General features: G+C 41.6%; 1 protein-coding gene across 1 annotated transcript in view; it reads left to right on the forward strand.

Moving 5' to 3' along the window:
• Nucleotides 1-23,354, forward strand: part of ARPP19 (cAMP regulated phosphoprotein 19) — a 34,920-nt gene extending 11,566 nt beyond the window's left edge. Inside the window, exons 2-3 of the mRNA XM_069222453.1 lie at nucleotides 15,730-15,852; nucleotides 21,827-23,354. Coding sequence (XP_069078554.1) covers nucleotides 15,730-15,852; nucleotides 21,827-21,997 — 294 coding nt within the window. The 3' untranslated portion in view covers nucleotides 21,998-23,354. The remainder of the gene's footprint in view (nucleotides 1-15,729; nucleotides 15,853-21,826) is intronic.
• Nucleotides 23,355-26,621: the final 3,267 nt, after the last annotated feature.

Raw genomic sequence — 26,621 nt, forward strand, 5'->3', positions numbered from 1 at the left:
TTCTTTTTCTGTCAGAAGCACGGCATGCCAGAAATGACTCTATTAATTGAGGCTATTAATCGTGGTGCAAAGATTGGCATGATATATACTTTGCTAGTCGATCTACAATCAGATGATATGGCACATCAGAATGAAAGATGGACTACACGGTTTGGCATGGCTGGGGACTGGATGGATCAATCTTTAGCGATGGCTGACACAACACTTCTCTCAGCTAATCTGAAAACCCAGCATTCTAAAACATTGGTGGATTTATATTACACACCTGCTTAAATGAAAAAATGGGGGAAATCCTCTGGGCTTGGTACTCATTGTGGGGAGGAGGAAGCTGAGATACTGCACATGTTTTATGCATGTCCAATGTTGCAGGTATTTTTGTGTGAGATTGAGGTATTCCTTAAGATTACGGGCTGCAACATTCAGTTATCTGTTATGCTGGTATTACTCGGGGTTATGGATTCAACTGAAGGTATGGAGCCCTCATTGTATAAAATAAGGCGATTTTTATTTGTAACAATTGCAATATATCGTCTTTGTATTGCAACAGACTGGATCAAAAAAGAACCCCCTACGTTTGAGGGATGGCGTTCTAGATTACTTGCCATCTATAATATTGAACTAAGCTTTTATAAACTAAAAGGTTATAAGAAGAGACATGGGGGGAACGAATTTGGGCACCACTGACCAAATTGCTGGAAAATCAAGATACACCATAGAGGTTGTTGGCTATTTTGATATGTGATGATTAATCTGTCTCCTTTCAGTTTTTTTGTTGTTGCTTGTGGAAATATTATGTTTTTTTTTTTATTTGTATTGTCCTTCTCTTCTGACATGTATAAAGAACAAGAAAAAATAATTAAAAAAAAAAATGTGATTCTTTACTTGAGCTGCCTCTAACAAAGTTTTTAACGATGAGTAGTCCTGCGGCTTGTCAGTGTAACTTCATGTTGTACGCTTAACTATAAATGAATTATACAATGGGGATCAGAGGGACAAGATGTACTTGTTTCAGTCTTTATGATGCTGCATGTTCATTCACCACGAGCTCTGAAAAATAACTTATTTAAAACATTTTACTTGGTGTACTTAAAATATGATCAATTTACATAATCACACTTACTGTAATTGTCATTTTTAATAATCACAATAATGAACACATTTCCATTTACATCAAGGTATCTTGGGAGTGGTAACTCAGAAAAAGCAAGGTTATGACTTGCTTTCACATATTTGCCATCTCTAGGCGTCCATACCTTGCCAATAGGACATATTTGAATTCATCTCCCCAAGTGGTACCGGTTAACATAGTTGGCTCAAGGCCCAATTAACTAACATTTTGTTTTTAGGTAGTGGCATGGCTCCTATCCTTTCCTCCGGTGTCATGAGATGGCACCACTGACCCTACTGTAGAAGTAAAGGTTCAGTAATTTTATTCAGAAACAAGGCCTGTGCGTACTGCTGATTTCACGCGACACAATTTTCTTAGTACTTGAATGTACACTGTTTTCACACAGTATGCTGACCTAAATATCTAATCCTTCCCCAACCTGCATTTTTTTCCTTATAGACAAATTATTTACAAACCACTGATTGTAAAATCTTTTTTTTTTTTTTTTTTTTTTTTTTGTCTTTTGCATTTTACTGCGGAGTGGTTCAATGGTTCTGTTCAAAGCGCCTAGAACTCTTACAGGGAGATTTTAAAGCCGAAACAGTTTGACCTTTTTTTTTTTTTTTTTTTTTTGGGGTTGGTTAAATTAATCTCCATTTCTTTTATGTCTACTTTTGGGGCACAATAAAAATTCTCCAAGTCAATCAGTGTCTGGTTTTAAACCCATTAGTTTCCCCTCTGTATTCAGAGCCCTAAACACACCCACTCATTACTCTGTGCCAAATCGAGATAAAACCCAGGTATTAAATGACTACCTCACAAGCTCCCTTCTATAAGTAGTATTTCACCCCTGGATCCTGATGGGTGCTGCCAGGAGGAAATGGTGATGAAGCATGCCACCTTTCATGTGATTAAGAGCTTTCCTACTATTAACAGTGCGTTTTGAACACATTTAGGTTTATACATGCCATCCTGACTTCTTTGAAAGTATTGACAGTGTACATGTGATATTGTGATATTTCTTTGCTACTCCTACTTTCCCTTAACATTTTTTTGTGATGAAGTAAGATGACCTTTATCACTGACATGTTCTGCAGTTCAGTGTGTCGATTACCTATTGGTAAGTTTGAATTAAATTGAACAGAGTAGTACAATAAGTTATATATGTGATTAATATTTATGTATTAATTTAACTAAAAGGTAGCAGAATACTGTGCATGGTCCATGATCAAAATAAAGTCGGAAAGTTATGGAGGAGGAAGTTGCTGCCAGTTAATGCATTGTGATGTGCTCTTTAAAGAGCCAAGTCTTTAAATCTTTACTAAATTGGAGCAACTTTGGGGCAGTCCAGATAGATACAGGGATATTGTTCCAGATCCAGAGTGCATAGATGCAGAGTAGCCTTTCGTCTTGAGTCTGTTCGTGTCTGCCACAGTGGGCAGAGAACCACCAGAAATGGTGAGCTTGTCTGCAACACAAGCATTTCTTCCTTCTTTGTTTTTCTACTCATCTATAAACAGTTAGGAGGAACAAAGTACTCACCAGGTGAAGGTGCCTTTTTAGTAATCATTTATCCTGTTCATACATACGATAAATGATTTTGGCCATTTGATTGGCACATTAGCTTCTGTATCAAATTGTATAAAGTGAGTCTATTTAGTGATTGGTTCTAATTCACAGGACATAAACATTTTAATGAGTGCCTTGAATTGTTTTTATTTTTGATGCCTGCCTTTCTTTAGTAGCTTTTTAACTAGTTTTGGCATGTGCCTCTCCCTGTTGAAAATGGTATAACTTGATGTCATTGCAAAAATATGTTAGCCAATCATGGTCCTAGAGCGTTAGGGTGATGCGATTATACTTCTTTGGGTCTTTGATGCAATGTGCTGCCAGATCACATCAACAGGTTACTGGGCTACCAAGATAGGATTGGGAGGTCGTTGATTGGGGGTTTGTCTCAGTCTGTGTAGGACAGGACCAGGGCTTCAACAGTTAAACTGAAGTCAGTTTCTGGAGGAAAAAAAATTCACTATCTTGAAGGGAGTAGAGTTTCCATGCTCTTTTGGTTTCTTGGTGATGTGCTTTTTGAAGGAGAGGTCCAAACGGATCTGCCAAAAACCTGTCTGTCAAACACAAATCTGATACTTTGAAAATAATTCTTGGACATAATCATCAGTTGAATAGAAACATTAGACGGGCTGCCCTTGATATTCCTTTCCATTAGCTAAATTCAAATTATGATGCAAAAAAAATCAGACCATTTTCCATCATGTAGCTTTCCAGACACTAAATTCCTGCCAGCCCTTGTGATGTTAGATGATGATGGCCCTGGTCTCCTTTAATTTCCCAGCAATGTATAAGGAGTTGCAGCGCCGTTCTTTATGTTCTGCGTAGCTTCCAGTCTGACAATTCACCTACTGCCAGGTGAGTATTTAGTACACAAATAATTGGCACAGCTAATACTTGTTTTAATGAAGATCATATCTTGAAAATATTATAGTGAAAACAAAAATTATCATGAGAGGCAAATGCTTAGGCCACATCCCATTCCATCATTATTTATGCAGGACGAAGGCTGGTTTGCTTTTGGTTGGTCTCACTAGAGTGGCATATGGATTAAACAATAATGGACTGAAATGGGACGTGAGTAATTTCCAGTGACTGAGATTAATTGAAGCATTCCATTAATCACTACTTGGTGTTTTTTTTTCTTTTCATTGTGATGCCCTAACTACAACAAGTACGCTCACTTGTGGGCTCACTCTGCATAGGAATCTAGATATACTGCACTGATGAGGACTGCAGCAGGCTGAAACCTATCTGGGGTTGCTTTTGTTCCCATCTACAGGGGACCCACTCTGACAGTTCTGCTGGGCTGTTCAGTCTTGCTTATGCTGTAACAGATCTGTATATGGCTGGTCACTGCCTAGAGTAGCATAGTAGCCAAATTATATTAAAAAAAGATATGGGCTGGAAAATGGCTTACAGTACATACCGGTGGCTGAGTTTAATTCACACATTCTACCCTTGCACCTTGACATTAATTCACACAATCTACACAGTACCTTTTTTGTTATTGAAAATAATACAAAATATTTTTATTTTTGTATCTTTTGTTCTTGCTGCGATTGAGTGCCTTACTTTTGGGGTTGTGTTATCTTCCAATGTGAAATAAGTTTTATGTGAAGTAACGGTTTCTTGTAAACTGTTTTAAAATAAAAAAAATGATGGTATATTTGTCCATTGGCAAAACTCTGGGTTGCAGGAGAGCCTGTCACAGTGTAGTGACTTACAATTGGTTGCAACAATTTGTAAACTCTGACTGTGCAAAAAGTCTGCATCAAAATCTTCTTGAAATGGAGGATTGCACAAAAAACCCTGGAATGAAGGTTTCACATTTTAATGCAGCTCCTGAGTTAATTCAGCTTAACAATGAGTTGGCCATCCTGCTCCTTTGCAAGGTTTTATACTACATTACATATTTGTGGTTCATCTACTTCCTCATTGACACGTGGTGCCAAATAATCCAGTTAACATTTAATTAACTCCTAATTTATAGATATTTGGTTTATTTCTTTGTTCTCCATTTCCACAAAAACTATCTCCATACCACAGCAACATCCAAACAGCATTTTCGTAATGGAAGCAAAATATATATATATATATATATATATATATATATATATATATATATATATATATAATTTTATTTATTTATTTTAAAACAAAGTACACAAACATCATGGAGCATCCGAAACAGAAAAAGTGATTTTGTAGGAGACATGGTTTTTTGCGGAACACCCAAGACATCTTAAGCAATGAAATTTCAAGAACAGCAAGAAAAAGAAAGGTCTCCCAAGATTCTCATCAATGACCACAACACAGAGTGGTCAACAAAGCAGACAAGCATATCAGGGTAGTCCACTATAGGCACCATTTTGTCCAGACAATTCTGACACTGCAGCCGCAGCTCCAGGTTCCTGGCTGCCAACCTCATCAGTCTCATGCCCCAAGTCATAAAAACATATACAGGGTCCACATTTCTCTTTATCTGTGGGGGCCACTACCTGCTCTTACACCTGACTTGCTCAGCTGCCACGAACATGTCCATACTCTCCTTCTATTCATGGAGAGTGGCGATTCCCTCCCCCCCTTCACCCCCGCCCCAGAAAAAGACCACATTCTTCTTTTTACTACTATCACATCCATGTTACAGAACAGAAGTAGGGTCGACAGGTGATCTATCTCTGTTTGTATCCCTAGGATTACATATTTAGGGTCAGATAAAATATTAGCCTCAAGGATAGCCTGGAGTTCCTGGACAACTTCAGCCCAATAGATCTGAATTGTAGGGCAACTCCGGAGTGTGTGCAGAAAGTTGCCTCTAACCCCCATACATCTCAAACAATCTGGACTAGTCCCTTTCCATCCTATGCAGCCGGGTTTGGTCATAATAGACCCGGTGAAGGACTTTAAACTGTTTTTAAGTCTAGATTTTATGGCAACTTCACGGGGATGCATCAAGGCTGCCACCTCCGTATCCTCAATCTATCCAATATCTGTCCGCCGTCTTTCGCAGTTTGCTAGTGTGTCAGGTATATTGTTGATAGTTTTGTAGATGTATGAAATTACCTTGCTCCCCAGCTCTTCCACAAGTAACCTACCATCAAGCGGGCATATTTGAATATATCAACTGTGTCCAAACCCTCAGGCAGCCAGGCATTCTGAAACTGGGCAGATTTCAAATACTGGCTTTGATGGAGATGATAATACCACCTCAGGGAGAAGGGCATCAAGTCTTTGTCTTCCAGTACATCACATATCCCAAGGCTCACGCCCTCACAATTTCCCCAATTCTTTCATCATGCCCTTTATCACAATGGAGTTTCCTTGGTAACCTTAGTCGCCCAGCCCCTAATTTTGGAGGCGCACCTTCACACATGACTACACCTCTGTCGCACGCCAGGAGCAACCTGCCAGAACCAGCCCCATTATAAATATAGTGCAGAGAGGAGCGCAGGTGCATTACCGCTTTCTAGTGCGATTCATTAGGACCTCAAATCACCTACCTAATCCTCACTCCACTGATAGACTAAATTAATTATGTAATACAGGAACCCTCCTCACATTAAAGGATGGACCCCATAGGGATGTCGGAGAACTTCAGTGGTCCAGTCATCCAAACAGCATTTTCTTCAACAATCACAATGTTAGTGAACGTACATTTCTTTTTAGATGGATCAGTGTAATGCACCCACCCCAGCTCCCTGAAACTATGGAGTGAGGATTAGGTAGGTGATTTGAGGTGATTTGTGGTCCTGATGAATCTCACTAGATCTTGAATGACTACTTAAGCGAGAAACATGTTGACCTACTTGAGGGCAGTTTAGGGACTACCGATCCTGCCTTAACCACATTCCCAGAAAATAGGGGTTGTGGGCACTAGGTATTGTATATAATAGGGTACAGTAGACCTTATTCTGTTCTATTTTCCCCATACTCTTTGTTTTAATCATGACAGAGGGTTCTGTTTTTTAATTTTAATTTTTTTATTTTAAATAATTGTTTCATTTAGATTGTTCCCTCTAGTCATTTTTAACCGCTTCTTTACCAATCCCCACATTATTGCATTCACCAACCGGCAAACATCTTCAACAAAAGATCTCTGACAAAGAGCCCCCTTGAGGGGCCTGTCTGGCATTGCAGCGCCGGCCCGACGAGGAGCAAAGCCCGTTAATGAAGCATGTCACCAGTTGTTGGCTGACGGCTCTTGTTCCAAAATATTGGATATTTTCAGGGACCTATTATTCCTTATTTCTTTTTGTCCCCTCATTGGGTTGAGTGTTTAACTTTTTTTGGAACTGTGCATCTTGATGTTTTGGGATTTATATGGTCCTGAGGAGTGGTAGCGAGTGGGACTGATTCGCTCCCTGGTTGCAGTCCAGCCCGCGGGACTCCATGCACCACTCATAGACACGGCCTGTATCTCTTCCAGACTTTTGATTTTATTTTGGGCGGGAGGGAGGTGAGTGTGAATCCAGGCACTGCTTTTCCCCCAAGTGCACAGCAGGTAAGTGGCGGGCTCTCACTGCTTGTCTAGGCCTGCAACAATGTCAGCCATTGCCGTCCTGAGGCCTTTGGGCCCCAGTGGCCCAGCAATTAGCCGACATAGTATTAGTAGTAGCATTGGTAGTAGTAGTAGCATTGGTAGTAGTAGTAGCATTGGTAGTAGTAGTAGCATTATTGGTAGTAGTAGTAGCATTATTGGTAGTAGTAGTAGCATTATTATTATTCGTAGTAGCATTAGTAGTATTATTATTATTATTATTAGTAGTAGTAGTAGTAGTATGTATTTTTCCTTTTTTTTTTTTTTTTTTTTTGGGTCGAGCCAGCGATGGCATGCTCTAGTGCCTGCGTATGCTACCAAGACGCTGTTGTAGTTAGAAAAGGACTTGGAGCCCTCCCACCTAGCACTCTTTTTCACAGCCTCATTCTTCACAGGAGGCCATATCATCACTTCCTTTGTCATTGTGGATCACTGATTGATTCAGCTTAATCCGTGCTGTCCGCCGCTCATGACGTGATTGAGTTACTGTCTTATTCTTTTAACTTCTAGTGCTCTGCAAACAGAAAGTGCAAAAAACGTGCCCAGCAGGACAAAGTTGTATTTTCTATATTTAAAACGTGTGTGTTTTTTTTTTTTTTTTTCTCGAGTCTTGTCTCACTTTGCACTCATGTTTTTGTTTTGCTCATGGGCGCTGTTCTGAAAAGATGACTTATCTTCCTCTAAATATTGCAAATCCTCTACATTTTCTTTCTTGCATATAATTTTCAAAATTCTAATTTTACACATAATCGTGCAGTGCGTCCCAATCCACCCCATTCCAATCCCAAAAAATCCACCCCACTCCAGATCGCCTGCTGCACTGGAGTCCCCCTCACCCCAGTTCACCCCACTCATCTCAATCCAACCCACTCTAGTCCAGCCAATCCCACTCCAGTCCAACCCATCCCGCTCAAACCACCACACTTTAATCCAGTCTAACCAAATCCACCCAACGTACGTATCCCAGTAGTTAAACCCACCTCAATCCAATCCAGTTCACCTTAATCAGCCCCACTCCAATCCTACCCACACCCCTTTAATCCGCCCCAGTTCACCTTAATCCACCCCAATCCAATCTTTCCCACACCACCTTAATCCACTCCATCCTTTCCACCCCACTCTAATACACCTCACAGCAATCCACCTTACCACACCTCAATCACAAATACTAGCAATGCCCTCAACAACCTATTCAAACACAAACCACACAAGCACCATCAACCCCTGCTCTCCAACCTTACAACCTTACAACATTGTTAACCTGCACATCAACACGAATGCTTCTCAACACATTCGCTCAGCAAGCACACAATCAAAATATGGGACCTGCTGGACAGGGAAGCACCCTCCACTCTCCAACACAGAATAATGTCTGAACCCCTCATCGGCTTCCAACATCTCTACGGCAGTCCCAGCAGGCTCAAAGATTGCATGACCGGGCCACCTTCACAAGCCAGGAGGAGGACTTGCTTTTTTCTGCATGTATTCCATCCGATGCCTCATCCACAGAGAATGCCACCCAATTCATGGGACACATGCACTTCAGAAAAATTCACTCTTAATGGAATCCTTGGCTACCGACTACTCGGACCACAAATAACCTTTACCAACGTCATCACCCACTTTGATGCTCTGCTCATCATCTACCCCTGAGCCTACCTTCTCCTCGGTGACCTCAACCTTCACCTGGAAGAACAAAACAATCTCTTCTCCACAGCAGTCCTCTCAAGCTTCAGCAACATTGATCTCACCCATCTTGTCACAGAACCAACACATCCCATAGGTCACACACTGGACCCCATCTTACCACAAGTGGCAGCATCAATATAATTCCAGCACACTGCTCACATGAACTTGGCCATTCACTTCCAAATCTACAGCCCTCAAGTCAACACCCCTACCAGGTTCAGCCCTCCATGCCGTAGATGGGCAAAATCACAGACTCTGATTGGCGTAGTGCCTTCAGCACTGAATAGCCTAGCCCCACAGACCACTTCGACAAGGACATCAATAAGTAAAGCAGTTGGATCAAGAACTGCGCAGACTTACTCACACCTATCAAACCCAACAAGCATAGTAGATCAAACAAGCAGGCAAACCGATGCACAGAAGACGCCCGACACCAAACACTGTAAACCGCTATTAAAAAAAAAAAAATGGAAATGGAGAGCCAGCCACATCAGAACTACCTGAAAGGCTGCACTCAGATGTTATCACATGCTGATGAGACACCAAGAAAAAAGGACTAGTGGAATGCATCGAAGGAAGCTCCAACAGCTGCAAGGAGGTCTTCTCTATTGTCAAAGGTTTAACTTCGTCCTTTGCCACTGTCAACAACACTGGTGCCTCTCAACAACTGCAGCAACGTAACCAACTTCTTCCACAGCGGAATCGTGAACATCTACAGCAACTTCCCACACCGACCCAACCCCAGAGAGCTCCAACCGAAACCGCCACCTTACTGAATGGACAACCCTCATCTTTTTGAAGAAATGACCTGCAACTAATTATTTCATTGCTGTAACGTCCTGTGTGCCCCTTTCCATTGATACATAATCATTGCCACAGTGTTTATGGTCTATGGTTAATTGGGCAAGGTTAAGGGGAAGCATTATTGATGACTACATTCCTAGAACTAATGTATGCAAACCTGCACAAATGCTCAGTAATGTTCTAATGCACGGCATACGCCTCATTTCACAGAGGTGAGGAAACCAAGTGTTCAGGAGGGAGCTTGGAGGGTGTAGCTCCTTCAGTGGACCACACACTGGCACGTTGGCTTGCATGATCATTGAATTGTGTAATATTTAGTGAAAGTACATTCTTGCTTGTAAAGATGAGCACTGGGCATAAGATTGTTAGTTGATTTTTTTCTATTTGCTGAATTTGATTAACCCACGCTACTTCCCCAAGAGCCCTGTAACTGCTTGACTGCTCGCCATCAGTACTCTGAGACTCCTGGGCCCCTGGCTCATTTTGGAGAGCTGTAGTAGGATGGCCCCCAGGACGTCAATGGCAAACTACTTCAACCTGCAGAGTTGTGGCCTAGTCACCCCTGCCTACTCCATTTCCCTACAGCACGGCATCTTGACATACAGCCTTGTTTGCTTACCTCATGCAAACATCAGACCTCTTTGCTAATAATTTTTCTCTCTAGGAAGAATCAATAGTGCCTCTGCCATAATCTCTCCAATGTTAGGTTGCAGTGTTCGAGAGATGTATATTTCTAGCTTAGCCTTCTGCAAGCTCCATTAGCACCTTCGTCTGTGAATAGGATTGCGTTTCCAACTCCCTCGCATGGAAAATATTAAGCAGTACCCCTGCATGGTAACAGGAGGCGCCATGCTTCTCATAGACATGGCTCCAAAAGTGACACCGTAGAGGCGGGGGTATATATGTGCCACCCATGCGCAGTGGCATCAGTTAATTTCTTTCTGCGCCAACAGACCCAACACTACTGCTCTTCTCTTTAGAGACTATATTTATTGAGTTTTCTTAAACTTCTACAGTGTGAAAAAGAAAATGTTGCCACTCAAATCTTCAGGATCGCGAGCAGAATTAGCCAGTATAGCAATCTTATTGTGCCGTTTCCCCCAACCCCCCCCCTCCTCTCCCCTCCCCAAACCATCTGTTGAGACTGTAGTACCCAAAGAAAATATGCACAACGGGGACAGTGCCCGGCCTAATCTTATGCCCTACGCCAAGCCTCAGTTGTGGTGTTGAAGGCACTGCGCCAACCTATCGGAGGTCGGAGCTGACATTTTCTGCCAGGATGGCATGCAAACACTTTGGGCAGGTAAGTTCAGTGGGTTTTGTCGAACTATTCCTAAATACTGCTGCTCCTTCCACGATCCTCCAGACTGGGTTACGGAGAACTATTTGTCCCTATTGCAGCAGAAAGAGCAGCCCTTTTGGTCTAAGGAACCATAGCGAGGGTTTATAAGTTGGTTGTGGTTGTTATTCCAACTACATCTTGGTGCTGAAAAATGGCGGCGGCCTCTGTACCTTTTTTGTAGACCTTCTCCCTCTTTCTGCCCTGGATACTGGATGATGCAGTTGGACCTGGAGAACGCTTAGTTGAACATCCTGTCCTGTAGATCAACTGCACTCCCTTTTGCCCCCACCAGTGCACATTGGGTACATACAGCACATATTTCAGGGGTTTCTCCTTGCCCTTTTCCCCCTTCTCCCCAACCCCCCCCCCCCCGGTAGTAGTCACCTACTTCCATATTATGACGGACCTCCTGACATTGTGGATGACTATCAGTGTGCTGAAATCTCACCTGCAGTAGATGCTCCCTTGATGGGAGCCACCTGAATATTGCAGTTTTACGCCTACGCTCCTCAGGCCTCTAAATCTACTCGCCCACTTTCTATGTCAAGTTAGATTTCATCAGGATGAGCTATTTTTAGAGCCTAATCTCCTGCTCTGGCCAGCTGATAAATTATAGGTGTTCTGTTCACTCAAAGTGAACAAGCAAGACAGATGCCTTTAAATATTCTTTTTATCTTATCACATTGTCTCTACATTCAGAGACCGAGGTCAAAAGTCAGTTTGTCTTGTAACACTTCTTTTCTTTCTCTCACTTTGTAGTTCGATTTTGTAAAGTTTACTGTGAAAATGGTGCTGCACGTGTGAAATGAGTGTCACACTTTTTTCTAACACATCAATGAAATAACTAAAAGTGAACGGAACAAACATTGCAAAAATGTATTTCAGTAGTTATGCTGACACATTTATCAAATTCTGTGTGGATCAAACAAAATGATGGGATGTGAAATTATGGCAAATTTTTATTGGATGAAAACAAATGAGAACACTTTACCTGGTCATGTGCAAATTATAAATGTTTGCTGAAACCTTTTTTCCTCTAACGCTGTTCGTGCACTATATAGTTGCATCAGTTAAACTGCATGTGTGTAGGAAAGTCTGTGGCCATTTCAGTGGAAAATGTGCTGTCTCTCTCATTTTTTTTTTCTTCTTAAAAAATTCACTTTTGGTACAAATTAAAACATGAACTGATGAGAGAATTCCTGCCCCCGCCCTGATGACGGTGCTATTAGTGAACTAAGAGGCAAGTCACAGGTCATGTGTACCCTCTGTGGGCGTGATTCTTGGAGGAAACATTTAGTTTATTAAATAAAAAATATTTTTTTTTGTTTGTTTTTTACTACAGAAATACTGAACTTGCGAATTTGAAGGTACTCTCATATGTGATAATGAAGGAAAAAGGTGGCTCAATAAAATAACTGCCTTGGAACACACATTTTGTACAGGCCAAATACATTACTTTTTTTTTTTTTTTTTTTTTTATTGATTTTTCGAAGCCTCCTCCTGAAAAAAGTCCAGTACATTCAGACTTTGCTCCTGTCCTGGATCACAATGAGGGTGACTGAGGCTCTTTTATCCTGCTTGTGAAGTATGCTAGATGGCATATGCAGGCTCTGCAATGGGAATCAGAAGTTCCATAGGACACTGCACCATGGGCATCTCACTGGTATTTCGGAGAAGACTGCGAACGACCTGTGGTGGTGGCTCCTGCATTACGATAGGGTCAGTGGAAGACCATCTACCCACCCTATCCAGAGCTAACAGGAGTTCCTGATGAATTGCTCCTGGAGTTTAGGTGACCACCTGTGGAGGGGGAGATCGGAGCCTCTGGTTGAGGCTCTCTCCACATTAGTGAGCTTGAACTCTGAGCCATCCGCTTGGTGTTAAAGGCTTTCATCCTTTCCATCAAAGGTAAGCTGGTACAGGTTCTCGGACAATTCCACCGCCAAGCAGGACAGGTGGGGTTGGGGATCCTGTGCCAGGTGATCCTGCTTATCTGGACATAGCTGCACTGGCTAGATATTTTCCTGTGGGTTTGCCATCTGATTGGGATCTTGAAACATCAGGGTGGCTAACTCCTGTTGACACATTGCAGGTCACGAATGGCAGCTTTACAAATGGTAATAACTTTTGCTCTATCTTTTCACCACTGCTGAGAAATCAGTGTTGACACTTCTCCGTGCTGGAGTGTCCAAGATGTCTCTTCCTTGGACAAGCCTTCCCTGTAGACTGGAACTTGGGACTCCTGTTTTCCTTTCTGCTGATACCTCTCTTGCCCAGAGTTCTGAAAATCAGAACCGACCAGGCCCAAGTCCTCCTCATGGCCCTGTATGGTATTTTGAACTCCTGAGCACGAGCCCCTCTCAGCTCATCAAGCTGGCTGTTAGGAGGATCACCTGGCACTACAGCGTGGCAGGGTGCTGCCCCCAACCTGAGCACACTCCACCTTCATGCTTGGAGATTATAGGTTGTTGATGTAATCTTGGAAGCCAGGCGTTGCTGTGCCAAGTAGGCATACGTCAGCGGATGATACAAGTTCATAGCTTGGTGTGCTACCAAACAGACTGACCCTTTTCATGCTAAACTGTCTGAAGTGCTGCTGTTTGTGTTGTCGTCGCCAAGCAAATTGTTGCTTTGGGCACTGTTAAAGGGATTTTGTCTAATTTCACTACCTTTGTAATAATTCCCAGTCCAGCCTTCATTGTTTTTTATCAGTAGTGATGTTTCCTCAAGGGTTTACCCGCTGTTTCCACCTTCTCTGTTTATTATGTCTCAATGGAATTTAAATTTGATTCTTTCATTCCTCGTGTGCTCCCTTTTCTCCAAGGCACTTTCTTGTTGCCATTACATCCGCTCAACGGGTGATCGAGCTACAAGCCCTCTCGGGTAACCCATCTCACACCACTATCTACCCAGACAAGTGGTTCTACAAACTCGAGGCTCCTTCCTCACAGTGATTCCATTTCCTGTCGGGCAGAACATAACATTTCCATTTCACCATTCCAAGAAGGAGTAGAGATTCCATCAATTGGATCCAAAAAAGCAGGGCAGTCCAGAAGAAAACTCATCTCTATTGTCCTATGCTTTAAGATCTGATCTGCTCTGCATAGGACTTGGCCAAAAAAGCATCCCGCTGTGGGTTTTGAGTCTCACGCCACCACAGCCAAGCCTGATACCACTGTTGGTATGCGGGGGGGTTGCCTGTCATGGATAGGTGGCTGTCCCTCCCTATGCTCATATAGCACTGATGTCTGGGCGGTCCAGTCCCCCAAGAGGGGCATTGTGCCCACTTGGTCCTACAGGACTTGTTAGTTTGAATCTTCACACCCATCATCTGGGAGAGATTACTTGGGTATCTGCTCAAAAGGTGAGAAATCTGCAGTTAGAAATCTCTATCAGACTATCAAGTTGCTTACCTTCAGTAGCACTGTTTCTGGTAGAAACTCTAACTGCAGATTCCTCACTGATCCTCCCTGTTCTGTGAACTGAGCTCTCATTTAAATGGGTCCCAAGTAGAGTTCTGTACACTAGTTGCCACTAATCTGTAGTTGAGTTCTGCATCTGACGGCACAGACAGTCCAGAAAGCAACTTGTCACCATGCATGGGTGTCTCCTATAGTGAGCCCTGGCCCTCTTTTCTGCAGTGTAGCAACTTCTGGTGCCACATGTTGGTGTGCAGGGGTACTGCTAAATGTTTTCCAGATCCATTGTGACACCTGGGAAATACTCAAAAGGGGAGGAACCAGTTGTTAAATAGTCTCTACCAGAAAGAGCATTACTGAAAGTAAGTAACTTGTTCTATTCTTTCTTAAAGTATCATCCGAATGATCCAGTCTTTCAGTGGAGCACCAACACCCACCTGAATAGGGTGCATGTATAACATTCAGTTATTGCCCTCCCCCCACATCCCTCACAGTAAGTCTTCAGCATATTTTGGTTCTTTAATCTTTCAAAAACAACCTTTTGTCTTTCTTTTCCATGTTTATCACATTGCATGTAAACAATCTCTTTATATGTTTCAGTTGCTTCTGAATTTGGGATTTTAACAGGTCTTGAGATTTTCAAGATCTGAGCTTTCTGCCGAAAGGTAAAACCATGAAATGGTAACATTTTCAAGATTGTGTTGTGAAAGACTGTGTGAAATCAGATTCCTAAATTATAATAAATGCAGAAGCTGCTTACTTTGTAACCACACTTTCTCCATGCGTTTGTTCTCGGTGTCTGGGGCATTCTTCTGCTACCTTGGGAAGGCTTAGAGGCCATTCTTTTTACTGTTCTGTTACAAACAGAACCACTGAAAAGCTGTGCTTACTCAGAAGAAAAATAAATGTGGAATGTGTTTGTTTCCATAACTTAAAGTCACAATCCCTCGCAATTAGGTCAACCACATAAACAAAGGATTGCAAGTACAAGAATACGGTGGGTCTCAGTTGGGTCCACAACTGAATAATAATTTGTATAAGCTGCTTTTTCTGATTACAATCGCGCCTCCTCTTGGAAAAGAAAAGGTACTTGTCAAACACAATAATTCCTTACATGCCTCCTGAAAATATTTTGTCATTAATAAAATGTATTCATGAAGGAAAATCTCGACTGTGCAATAACGTTTATTTAAACTTCTCCTTGAATTTACCTCTTTTAATAAAGGGTAATATCTAATTCTATTAAAATATTTTTTCCCAGGAAATGGATGATAAGGTCATCAGTCCAGAAAAGGTGGAAGAAGCAAAGTTGAAATCAAGGTATCCCCATTTAGGACCAAAGCCTGGAGGGTCTGATTTCTTGAGAAAACGACTTCAGAAAGGAGTGAGTGTGACTAAAGCTGTAAATGGTTAAATACATAATTTTGTTACTAACGAACAACTCTGAAATGTACCTCCAAGTCGTATTGTATGGATCTAGTTCAAAAAGCTAACTATCAATATTTAAGTACTATGTACAAGTCAAAGTTGCTAAACCACCATCCACCTCCTCTTTCTGATAGAACTAAAATCCCAAAACTAGGTGTGCATAAAGTAATATAATGTCTCATAGTCGGAGGCCGGCTTCAGTTCAGACCAAAACAACCAGGTATATCTCCTTGGGTTGACAATGACAAAACAGTAATAAACCTTGCCTGTAATTTACTGAGAGCACTCCTTCATACTTGAGAAAAGGCAAAGTAACTAAATATGCTTTCACTACTAGTTTTCCATCACTGATCTGTTTGTAATCACTTATGCACTGGATCCCAGTTCACTTTTCCCAAGTTCAATTTCTCCTCCAAAACAATATTAAAAAAAAAATGGCCCATCAACAGATTTTTATCTTCCATTGTGATTTGCATAATCTAAGTGCAACTGGACAAAACTGCTCTTTTCATACACTTTTCAAATGCGCATTGCGGGGAAATTTAGTTTTAAAATCATGCTGTTGGCCTTATTGAGTCCTCTTAGCAAAAGGATGATCTGGGATGGAGTAGCAGTCAACCAGAAATTGTTGTTCCTATCAATCACACAGCTTACAGAAGAGATGGACATAGTCATAATTTTTTTATATATCTCAATGAAAATTATGTGCAGGTTTTTTCTCTATTGTAGGATTCATATTATTTAGAACTCGTAGTTTGCCTATCAGTTGATGTAGAAAGTCAAAAGAATGGCCATATTGGGAAACATGGTGAGGATTCAATTCTTTCCATTAAATAATTTTTTAATTGAGGCCTGACAAACCTATGTTTTTGTGTCAGTCTTGACTTGATAATGGTAAGGATTGATCTCCAGTTGGCAGATTTGCAAATGTGGTTGATTGAAACTTGTCTTAAGAATTCTTATTATATGCCACTGTAGGTTATACTTTGGACTGTTTGGATGTGGCAAACGTGTATGCATAGCTCCATAATTAACGAGGGCTATTACCACATCTTAGTCCTTTTCCCATTGATTGTCTCAGAGTACTCTTTTACATGTTGTCTCTTAAGAGATTTTTGCCAGAGGGGTAGTATTTCAGAAGCATGCCTGAAGGAAGATTGTCTCATCTAGATTACAGGTAGAAATGTCTTTGGGGACTAAAATAAAATTAGTGACTGGTGGTAATTTTTCAAGCACTGAATTGGTTTTATTCTCTCCTTTTGGTTGGTTGCCTTTGCCAGAAGGTAGGCCTCTGTGTCTGGTACCACTACTGCTTCAGCCAGAATGGAGTTTCGCCCAGCGTGGAGTAAAACCTTCTCACCATAGATCCACCATCCGATTTAAACTGACCGTTTGGTCATTCTCTTTTGTATCTTCACATCAGCACATGTACCCTTCATCTAAGGATGTGTAAAATGCTAATTAATAACTTGTATGATAATGACCTTTGGACCAATTGTGCAAATACCAGTGGGCAGATGAGATCACTGCATCCTTCCATCAATTCTTCACTGTACTTCAAACCATGAGCTATGTGTTGCAAGTGTCATGCCTCACGAACACATTTATAAATTACTCTGTCTAATCTTGTGGTATATTCTTCTAATTAAGTAGTTGTTTAATGTGCAGCACTTAACACATTTTATGAGGCTTCCTATGCTTTGTTTCTGATTAATTCTTTGTGCATCATACTTTCCATGCCATACTGATAGATGAGGAAGGATACTTTTCATCAGGTCAGACAGTAACCGAATCTGGTGTAGGACTTGATTTTTATATACCTGAATCTGAGCACAATAACTTTTTAAAAAAAAATACTATTTCTTGGATGCACATAAGCTGGTGTGAGACGACTTTGTGAGTTCAAAATCACCAGATCCAATGGTGCCAATTATCAAGACGGTCCACAAGGTTGAAATTGTAGATGCTTCCACCTGTGTCACGATAAGTTTCAGAGATTGTGTATTGGAAGACAGGAAGCTAATCCACAAGGGATGGAACGGAACCTGGAGACATTGGGATTTAGTAGCATATCAGCTTGACCCAGTACTTGTTTGAGGGGTTCTCAAGTGGCAACCCATTATATTTTTGCCTAAAGCTAGGGCTTCCTCTGCTAGCTCATGCCTCCTGTTCTGTGCTGCATCATGAAACTAAAACTTCCATTTTTGGTAAGCCTCTGTTCTGCTCATTCAGTACCTGAATTAGGTGCAAGACCTTACCTTGAGGAGAGGTGCTTGGATGAATTGGCAAAAGGGCAGTAAAATCTCCCCTATTAAAACAATATTATGGGAAAAATCAATATTACCACTGCCCCCCACTGTTGCCACTACCTGCACCTTATTTGAACAGGTAAAATGCCTTTAATACCCCTCCCTATCTTACTAGGAAATTTCTCCTTTTTAAAAAAAAAAAAACTTTTCCTTATTAGGCTTTACCATCTGCTTACCATTTTCATTTTTACCTATTACTTCTGTGCCCCCCCCTTTTATTTTGGTTAGCAGTGCATGTTCTGTCAGTAGTTCAGAATGTGTTTACCAGCACATCTTGGTTTGCGGAAATTATTTATTTTAATGTTGAGTTTTATCAAGCGAGTACATGACACCAGATTATCACACTGCTGTACAGTCCTCATAATGTGACACCCACTATAAATGGTGATTAAGTACAGATGACAGTTAAATAAGGTCCCACCAAAGGAAGTGGAGAAGAACTATTTTGAGGTTATGCTCAGAGGTTTGGACCAGAATGTTGCTGTTTTTGTATGATATTGAGGCTTCCCCTCCTGAGTGACTTGAGTGTAAGGTCCTACAGTATTTTGACCGAGTTAGACACGCCAGTTATTCAGAAATAATGCTTTTCATCTTCCTCTCTACGTGTAGTAGATGAGGTCCGTTATTTGGCCGCCCTTTTTTAAATATTAGATCTGAAATGAGGTTTTCAGGGAGTTCATGTGGTATTTGGAGGCATATTTAGAGAGATTGAGTTGGTAGAAGATTCTGAAGGAATTGAGGCCTTTTTTTTGCCAGAGGGGAGGGATCTATTGAGTACTTGTAGAGGCCATTTCTAGAGTTACTAAGTGGGTAGGAGCTTCGAGTGTGAGCCATTAGTTCCACTGTAAGGACATAGTTGAGTATTGGTGCAGGAAATAAAAAAAAGAATGGTGTCTTGTCAAGAAAAATGAATCTACAGAGGTGAGACACACAATGTGATTTCCCCACCAGAGTTTGGATGCATCAGCTGAGCTTTGAGCTAGCACATATTAAGGTATGACTCAATTAGACCTAGTCAGAGGATTGGTAAGGGGGGGGAGGGGGGCTGTGTGCCCTCTCCCCTCCCCATTTCAAAAAGATAGAGGGCCCATAGAGGATGGGGTCCCTGGGGTCAAAAGGCCCAGGAAGGGTGCTGGGTGCCACCCACCCTGTTGGCTACCTGTTTTTTTGGGGGGGGTGGGGGGGGCTGGGCTGTTAGCTGCATTGAGGGGGTGGGGAGAGTTGACCAAAACACCTTGTTCATGCTGTGCACAAATTAAATTAATTCGAGACTAAGCCCTCAGCAAGCGCCTTATTTCTGTGGATGGTGGAAGAGATGTACAAATTTGGCAAAAAAAGCTAGATCTTGGTCCAGACAGCTTGTTTTTTTTGTCACTTGATGTAAATCTGTTCATTAGTTTTTGAGCTCAAACTGTGTATATATCACCATGGAGGATCTGCGGAGCTGACAGATCTCAAGCGGAGAGCTCATTGGCTGGCATCACATCCACAACGATGTGGTAGTAGCTATCTTAGGACTGGGGGGGAGGAGGGGACATTAAAATTCAGGGTTCTCCTGTGCCCACTGAAGACTTTATATATATATATATATATATATAATCAACAAGGAAAGAAACTCAGAATAATGAGGGTCGTGGTCTTAACCCTCACACCGGCACCAGCAGCCAGAGTGCCTTGCTTCAAAGACTGTTTGTGCTGAAATATATATATATATATATATATATATATATATATATATATATATATTTTTTTTTTTAATACTTCATTTTGCTGCAAATTTGCACTATATAAAAAAAAAAGTGGCTCCCACACTTCAAATAAAGCACTCTGGATGGGCCAGGGAGGGCACAAATACTTTATTAGGGCATGCAGCAAAAAAGGGAAGGGGATGTGCAGAACACCCCCCCTTTTTTTTTTTTTTCTGTGACCCCCTGTGCCACATATGGGGAGTCTGCTCCCCCAGTTCTTTTGAGCACTCTGCTCCTCGGGCGCTATGAAGTCTGCAGCCTTTACACCAAGTTTTCCACCCTTCCTGATATCTTCTTTCAATGGTGTCCTTTTGCCTCTCGTCTGCTTGGATCTTTTTGACAAATCTTGTGCATTCTGTCACCCGTTGCTACTTTATTGGTCTGTTATTGATCTTGAGTGATGTAGTCAGGCCTGTGCTAGTTTTCCAGCATTTACCCACCCAGTTCAGGTGTTAGAAATATCACTGTATGTGGGCTAATGCTTTCAAGCTCGATTAACTGCAAATCCTTCATGCGCTCAGATGTAATATCAAGGTGTGGCTGGGTTTGTAGTTGAGGCTGGGCCTCCTCCAAAAGAAAGCATACTAGTCCTTTGCACAATTAATCAGTGTTTTTCTTGGCTCTGCAGGATGATTTGCTTGGGCCCCCTGAAAATTTGTTAGACTTCTCTTTCAACAACACTGGTCAGCACATACCAGGGGGCCATGACAAAGCGTCCCATTGTGAACCTTTCTAATTTTCCATGATTCAGTGTAACCCAAAGTGGTGTTTTGGGGGGAAACCTTCTCTATGAAGGTGCACACGTTTTACAAACATGAGCATTAAGATTTATTATTCCTTTTGTCCAGCTTGGGTTGTGCTACAGGTTACTTTTTGCAGAATAGAACAGGTACCTTCTACTGAATACAAGTGGAAGTTCTCAAATGGGGGTGGCCTTAAGCACTATAATAGACAATTCCCCTTTTGCATTTCCATCCCTTTCTGTTTTCATTCCCCCTGCCGTCTTCCCCCACCCAATGGTTTGCAAATTACTTCAATGGCTTTGTTATGGCCCAACATGTTCTGATTTTGTAGGATATTAATTCTGTCTCTAGCTCCTTGACTGTGGTTCAGATCTGCTTTTCCAACAATTTAAATGTGTCATCTTTGTGTCTAGCAACCCAGGCCTGCTTCTTATGCCTTTTGAGAGCAGCCTCATGGGTGCCCACTCGGGTTTAGAGCTGCCCTAGTTAACTCTCTGCTTGTGTTATTGAGTGTGTCTAAAACCCTGCTTCCACCTGACAACAAACCGGGTCATCTTGCCTAATGTCTAGCAAACTATGTATGGGTATCAGGCTGGTTTGTTGTGGGTTCTAGTAGTGGGTTCTAGTAGTGGGTTCTAGTAGTGGGTTCTAGTAGTGGGTTCTAGTAGTGGGATGGTGCTGGACAAAAGGCACTTCAGACACCTGAGCTGTTGTCTGTCATAGCATAAGATTAAAGGTTGGCGAGCTTGAGGTTGACTGTGTGGGACTTGGTATAGAAGGTAAGAAGCATGGGAGCTAATTTTATCAATTGGCTAATCAGTATATATTTTTGTATTCGTGTTAGGTCCAGGTCCTCGTGATAATTGTATCGTACTAGAATTTCAGTGGAAATTTAATAGAAAAGTTTTATGTTTTTACTTTTTATATTTGCATTTAGGTATTATACTATGATTGTTTGATCTTAAAGGAATAATCTACAGAAGATTATCAAAATAGCTCTGCTTGCATGGCAGACAGTAAAATTGATATAATGATTAGATTTGTTGTCTCAATTGAAACTTGTAGAAAGAAGGGTCGGAGTGATTTTTGAAAGGCTTATGCTCATTATTTATTTTATTTTTTCTTTCCAGCAAAAGTACTTTGATTCTGGAGACTACAATATGGCAAAAGCAAAGATTAAGAATAAACAGCTACCCACTGCCACTACTGACAAGGCAGAGGTCACTGGAGATCACATTCCCACTCCACAGGACCTTCCACAGAGGAAACCTTCCCTTGTTGCAAGCAAATTGGCTGGCTGATAAAAGAACCTGCATTGCATGAATCCTTCATTCCTGTCATTTGTTATTAACGTTCATTATTTCTCAGCTTTTTTCGTACACTAAATAACTGAGACTGACATCTTTGCAGGTAAACGGTAGCATGTGCTGCTATTGTGAGGAAGTGCGAGTAATGTGTAGTACTAGTTAAAGAGAACAATGCACTGATAATGGAATTTCTTTGTTAAGGTAATATAAATCTACTTGAAAAATGTACATAATTTCTATTTCCTCATTTGGGAATAGAACTGGCATTTGAGTTCAGCGGCTTTTACCATTTTTAATATCTGCTTTCCTTGTTATCATTATACTTATAATGTACTAGTTTTTTTCTTTGCTTCTCTTTTTGTGAAGATAAAATGTTTGTTTGGACCACTGGTTCTAGCTGGAGGTAAAGCATGTGTTAAAATAGACTGGGTTCTTAAAGGTTTATTTCTAAGCTCTGTCAGACCTTTTAACTTGAATGGCCTTAAAACCTGTTTCAGCTTTAACAATACACATTGACTTGGGCAATATTTGCCCATTCTGATACAACCTTTTGTGAACCTAGTGCTCAATGAAAACAGCCTGTTGAAACTGGTATTCCTTTCATTTGTGTAGTCTAGAATGCTCTTCTTTTGAAGATACGAATGAAGCGTGCATGTGCATAGACTGTTCAATTCACTCTTGTGCCATTTTGTAAATACAATAGTTTTGCACAAATTTTTTGCAAATGTGTAATTTTTATAGTTTTAAATAAGCAGCATGTGTCATCCTTGTATGAATGTGGACACTTGGCACAAGTGTAGCTACATTCAGTGAATACCTGTAATTAATAAAACCCCATGACAGGAGCACTTTGAATTACGATGGGAATGAATTGCTAAATTTAGTAACTGGAAATCTCTGTAGTTTCACCTTGAGGATATTTTGAAATATTGTGCTCCTTGCACGTTCACAAAAGAAGGTTCCAGCTAATAATGCATTGCTTGTACTACAGTTAATCAGATTTGCTGGGCATTTATAAAGAAAATATCTTTGTGCTGATTAGGTTTTGTGCTGCCCTTCCCTCAGTGCCAGGAACAAAAACGATATTTTGTACATTGGTTAGTATTGGAGTCTACGATGCTGCTAAGAGGTACTGTTTCACTTCACATTTAAAAAAAAAAAAAAAAATCTGTATGGTGGTAATAGTACTGATAACTGGCTGAAACTGATACTTGCCAACATCGGCAGTTAATAGGTGTTCAACTGTGCCACGTATTTTGGCTTGAATTGGTTTTATTTATTATAGATATTTAAAAAATGTGCTGCTGAATTTACTTCCATGGATAATTCAATAAACATTACTGCAGTTCTACTTGTCACTACTTTAGTGTACAACATAGACGTCTATCTTACTCAATGACATAAGTAGTTCTTTATAGCTACACACATTAATTGAATAATGTTAAGGATTCCTAATGTTTTGAATGGTTTTTAATGCTCGTTTTTCTGGCTCAATTGTAATCAACTTTTCCCTATTTGCTAAGGTATGTTTTTAATTAGCCTTTACATGTAAAAAATAATGTGATCTTATGATGCATGTTTCCTTTGTTTTCAGCACCTTATTATACAAATTCTTTCAGATCAGTTTCTTTCCAGTATTGGATCTTGAATAGGTTTGCATCCCTGAGTCGTTCCCTATTGTCCGGTTATGAGCCCCACAGTCATTTGTAATAGTAGCAAATGGCATGAAACTGCCTAAACTACTATATATTAATATCCATAAGAACATTTACTATGTTGGTAAGAAAGCATTCGAATGTCAACCATCGATATGAATGATAGAAACTCCCAAAAGGCACAAAAACACCCAATCTAACACTTCTAAGCAAGGTGCTTAATAAAGCCGTCATCTCTGCTTTACAAAGCCTCCTCTGAAACCCTCCATATTACTCGACAAACCTCACAGGCCATGGTCTTACTCTATGGGCAAGGTGGTGGAAATCCTGCCACAATGTTGGCTTTCTTCACCATAGATTGGATGTGCCCTCCTTGTTGGAAGAAAACACTTTTGATGTCATTGGTCCACCTGCTCACTTAGGTTAGTGATCACCACATCATCTGTTCAGTCAGCAAGAAAGAAAGAATCAATCAATCAATCAATTAATTTATTCCCAGTAAGGTCTCTCAAGCTGCTGTGAATCATTAAGACACCTTATATAGCACCTACTGGTCTTGCAAGCATGTCCAAATGCTTACAAGACGAAGAGGAGGACCCCTGGTGAGGATCGTCTGAATGACCGAGAATCCAAAAGGTTTGACTTGTCTTCTGCTGCAAATTAAACTCGTTTCTATGAATTTAATGATTTTTTCTGGAGACCAGTCAAAGGTATCTATATATTATGCTTTTTTAAGTATATATTTTTTTCAGCCTCTATCAAAACGCAGTAAAGTTTCAATCAGTGGTCACAATACACATATGTAACATTGTACTACCAAAGGTATATGTTGTCATCCCGCTATTTCTGGCAGTGCCCCTACCCCCACCCCTCTTATAGTCAGACACACAATGGTGAACATTTTTGCTATGTAATATTATACAACCTTCTTTGTCTAGTTAGTTCTAGCTGATCAGTATTGTCTCCATTGTTTGGGAGTCCCACTATTCAAGTACCCCCTCCCTCCCCCCCCTCCCCTTTCATACATCCTCTGCCTCATACCTTTTTCTGCGCTTTGGCACCAGTCTGTCTTAAACATCTATCTATCTATCTATCTATCTATCTATCTATCTATCTATCTATGTTTGATGGCATGTGTAGCTGCAGATACACATGCTGTGCACTGTTCCTGCCATCTAGTGTTGGGCTCGGAGTGTTACAAGTTGTTTTTCTTCGAAGAAGTCCTTTCGAGTCACGGGACCGAGTGACTCCTCCCTTTCGGCTCCATTGTGCATGGGTGTTGACTCCATCTTAGATTGTTTTCTTTCCACCATCGGGTTCGGACGTGTTCCTCTTCGCTCCGTATTTGGAATCGGGAAAGTTAGAAAAGAATCAAATTCGTCTGTATTCTCATTCGGTACCGGTTTAGTTTTAGCGTATCCTCACCGACATCAAGACCCCCTTCGGGGCTTCTGCTCTTCATCAATGCCTGGTCGGCCCGACCACACCCGTCGTCCAAGACTAATGGACCGGACCACCTTCCGCTTCTGTCCTAAGTGTCACGCCAAGTATCCTTATACAGACCAGCACCGGGTCTGTAACCTGTGTTTGTCGCCCGAACACAGAGAGGATACTTGTGAAGCTTGCCGAGCGTTTCGATCCAAGAAGACCTTGCGGGATCGGCACGCAAGACGACTACAAGTGGCGTCGAAGCCGAAACAACATCTCGACGTCGAGGAGGAAGAGAGAATTTCCATCCAAGAAACACTCTGATGAATCCGGTGATTGACCCTCAACGGCGCGGCAAACAGTGAATACGCCTGCCCTGTCCCACACCCAGGGTCACACCAAAAAACTCAAGGCCACGGGGACGCCACCGCCAGCAGGCCATGGCTCAACCCACAAAAAAAAGAGGGTGACCAAAATAACATCGGCACCGAAAAAGGCCAAAGATTTGCCGAAGACTTCCGACTCTGGTCGAGAATCCGTCACCGCAAAAAATCAGCATTGAGTTATCGAGGCGGGCAAGCCTCGCAAGAGCTCATCGGAACCGAAAAAGACAATTTCGTTGGGAATTTCGGTACCGAAAAAAACTGCTTCAGAGCCAAACGCTCTTCCTACACTCCTGAGCAAGAGCTTTCTATGCAGCTCAAAGAAAGGCACAGATTTGAGCAAGATCTGGATTTAGAAGAACATGACCAAACACAACAAAGGTTAGAAATCCAGAAGGACACAGGGAAGATACAAACCATCCCTCCACTCAAAACAAAAAGAAAACTAGCTTTTCAAGAGACTGAGAATCAACCAAAAGCCAAAGTGGTTAGAGACAAGTCACCACCACAGTACTCACCACAACCATCCCCACTGCAATCACCACACTTGTTACCAGTGGGTACACCGATGGCATAGTCACCCACACATACTAGGATGACTCCAGATGATGCGGATCCCTGGGATCTATACGACCCACCTATATCGGAAAACAGCCCAGAGTGTTATCCAACCAAGCCTTCACCACCAGAGGACAGTACAGTACAGCACAGTACAGTACAGCACAGCATATACACAAGTACTAGCCAGGGCATCTACGTTCCACAACATCATAATGCACTCGGAACCGATGGAGGATGACTTCCTGTTCAACACTCTGCCATCCACGCATGCATCCTACCAATCTTTACCAATGCTACCGGGCATGCTCAAACACGCACAACAGGTCTTCCAAGAGCCGGTAAATGGGAGGGCCATCAGGTCAAGGGTAAAAAAAATATATATATATAAACAGCCCCTGTTAGACCCAGTGTTTTAACTCAACAGCTCTCTCCGGATTCAGTGGTTGTGGGGGGCTGCAAGAAAAAGGGCAAATACACAATCATCAGGGGATGCCCCACCCCCTGATAAAGAGAGTCGAAAGTTTGCAGTGGGGAAAAGAGTGGCATCACAAGTAGCCAATCAGTGGCGAACTGCAAACTCGCAAGCCCTAC

This window comes from Pleurodeles waltl, chromosome 3_1, assembly GCF_031143425.1.
Source record: "Pleurodeles waltl isolate 20211129_DDA chromosome 3_1, aPleWal1.hap1.20221129, whole genome shotgun sequence".
NCBI classification, from domain to species: domain Eukaryota; kingdom Metazoa; phylum Chordata; class Amphibia; order Caudata; family Salamandridae; genus Pleurodeles; species Pleurodeles waltl.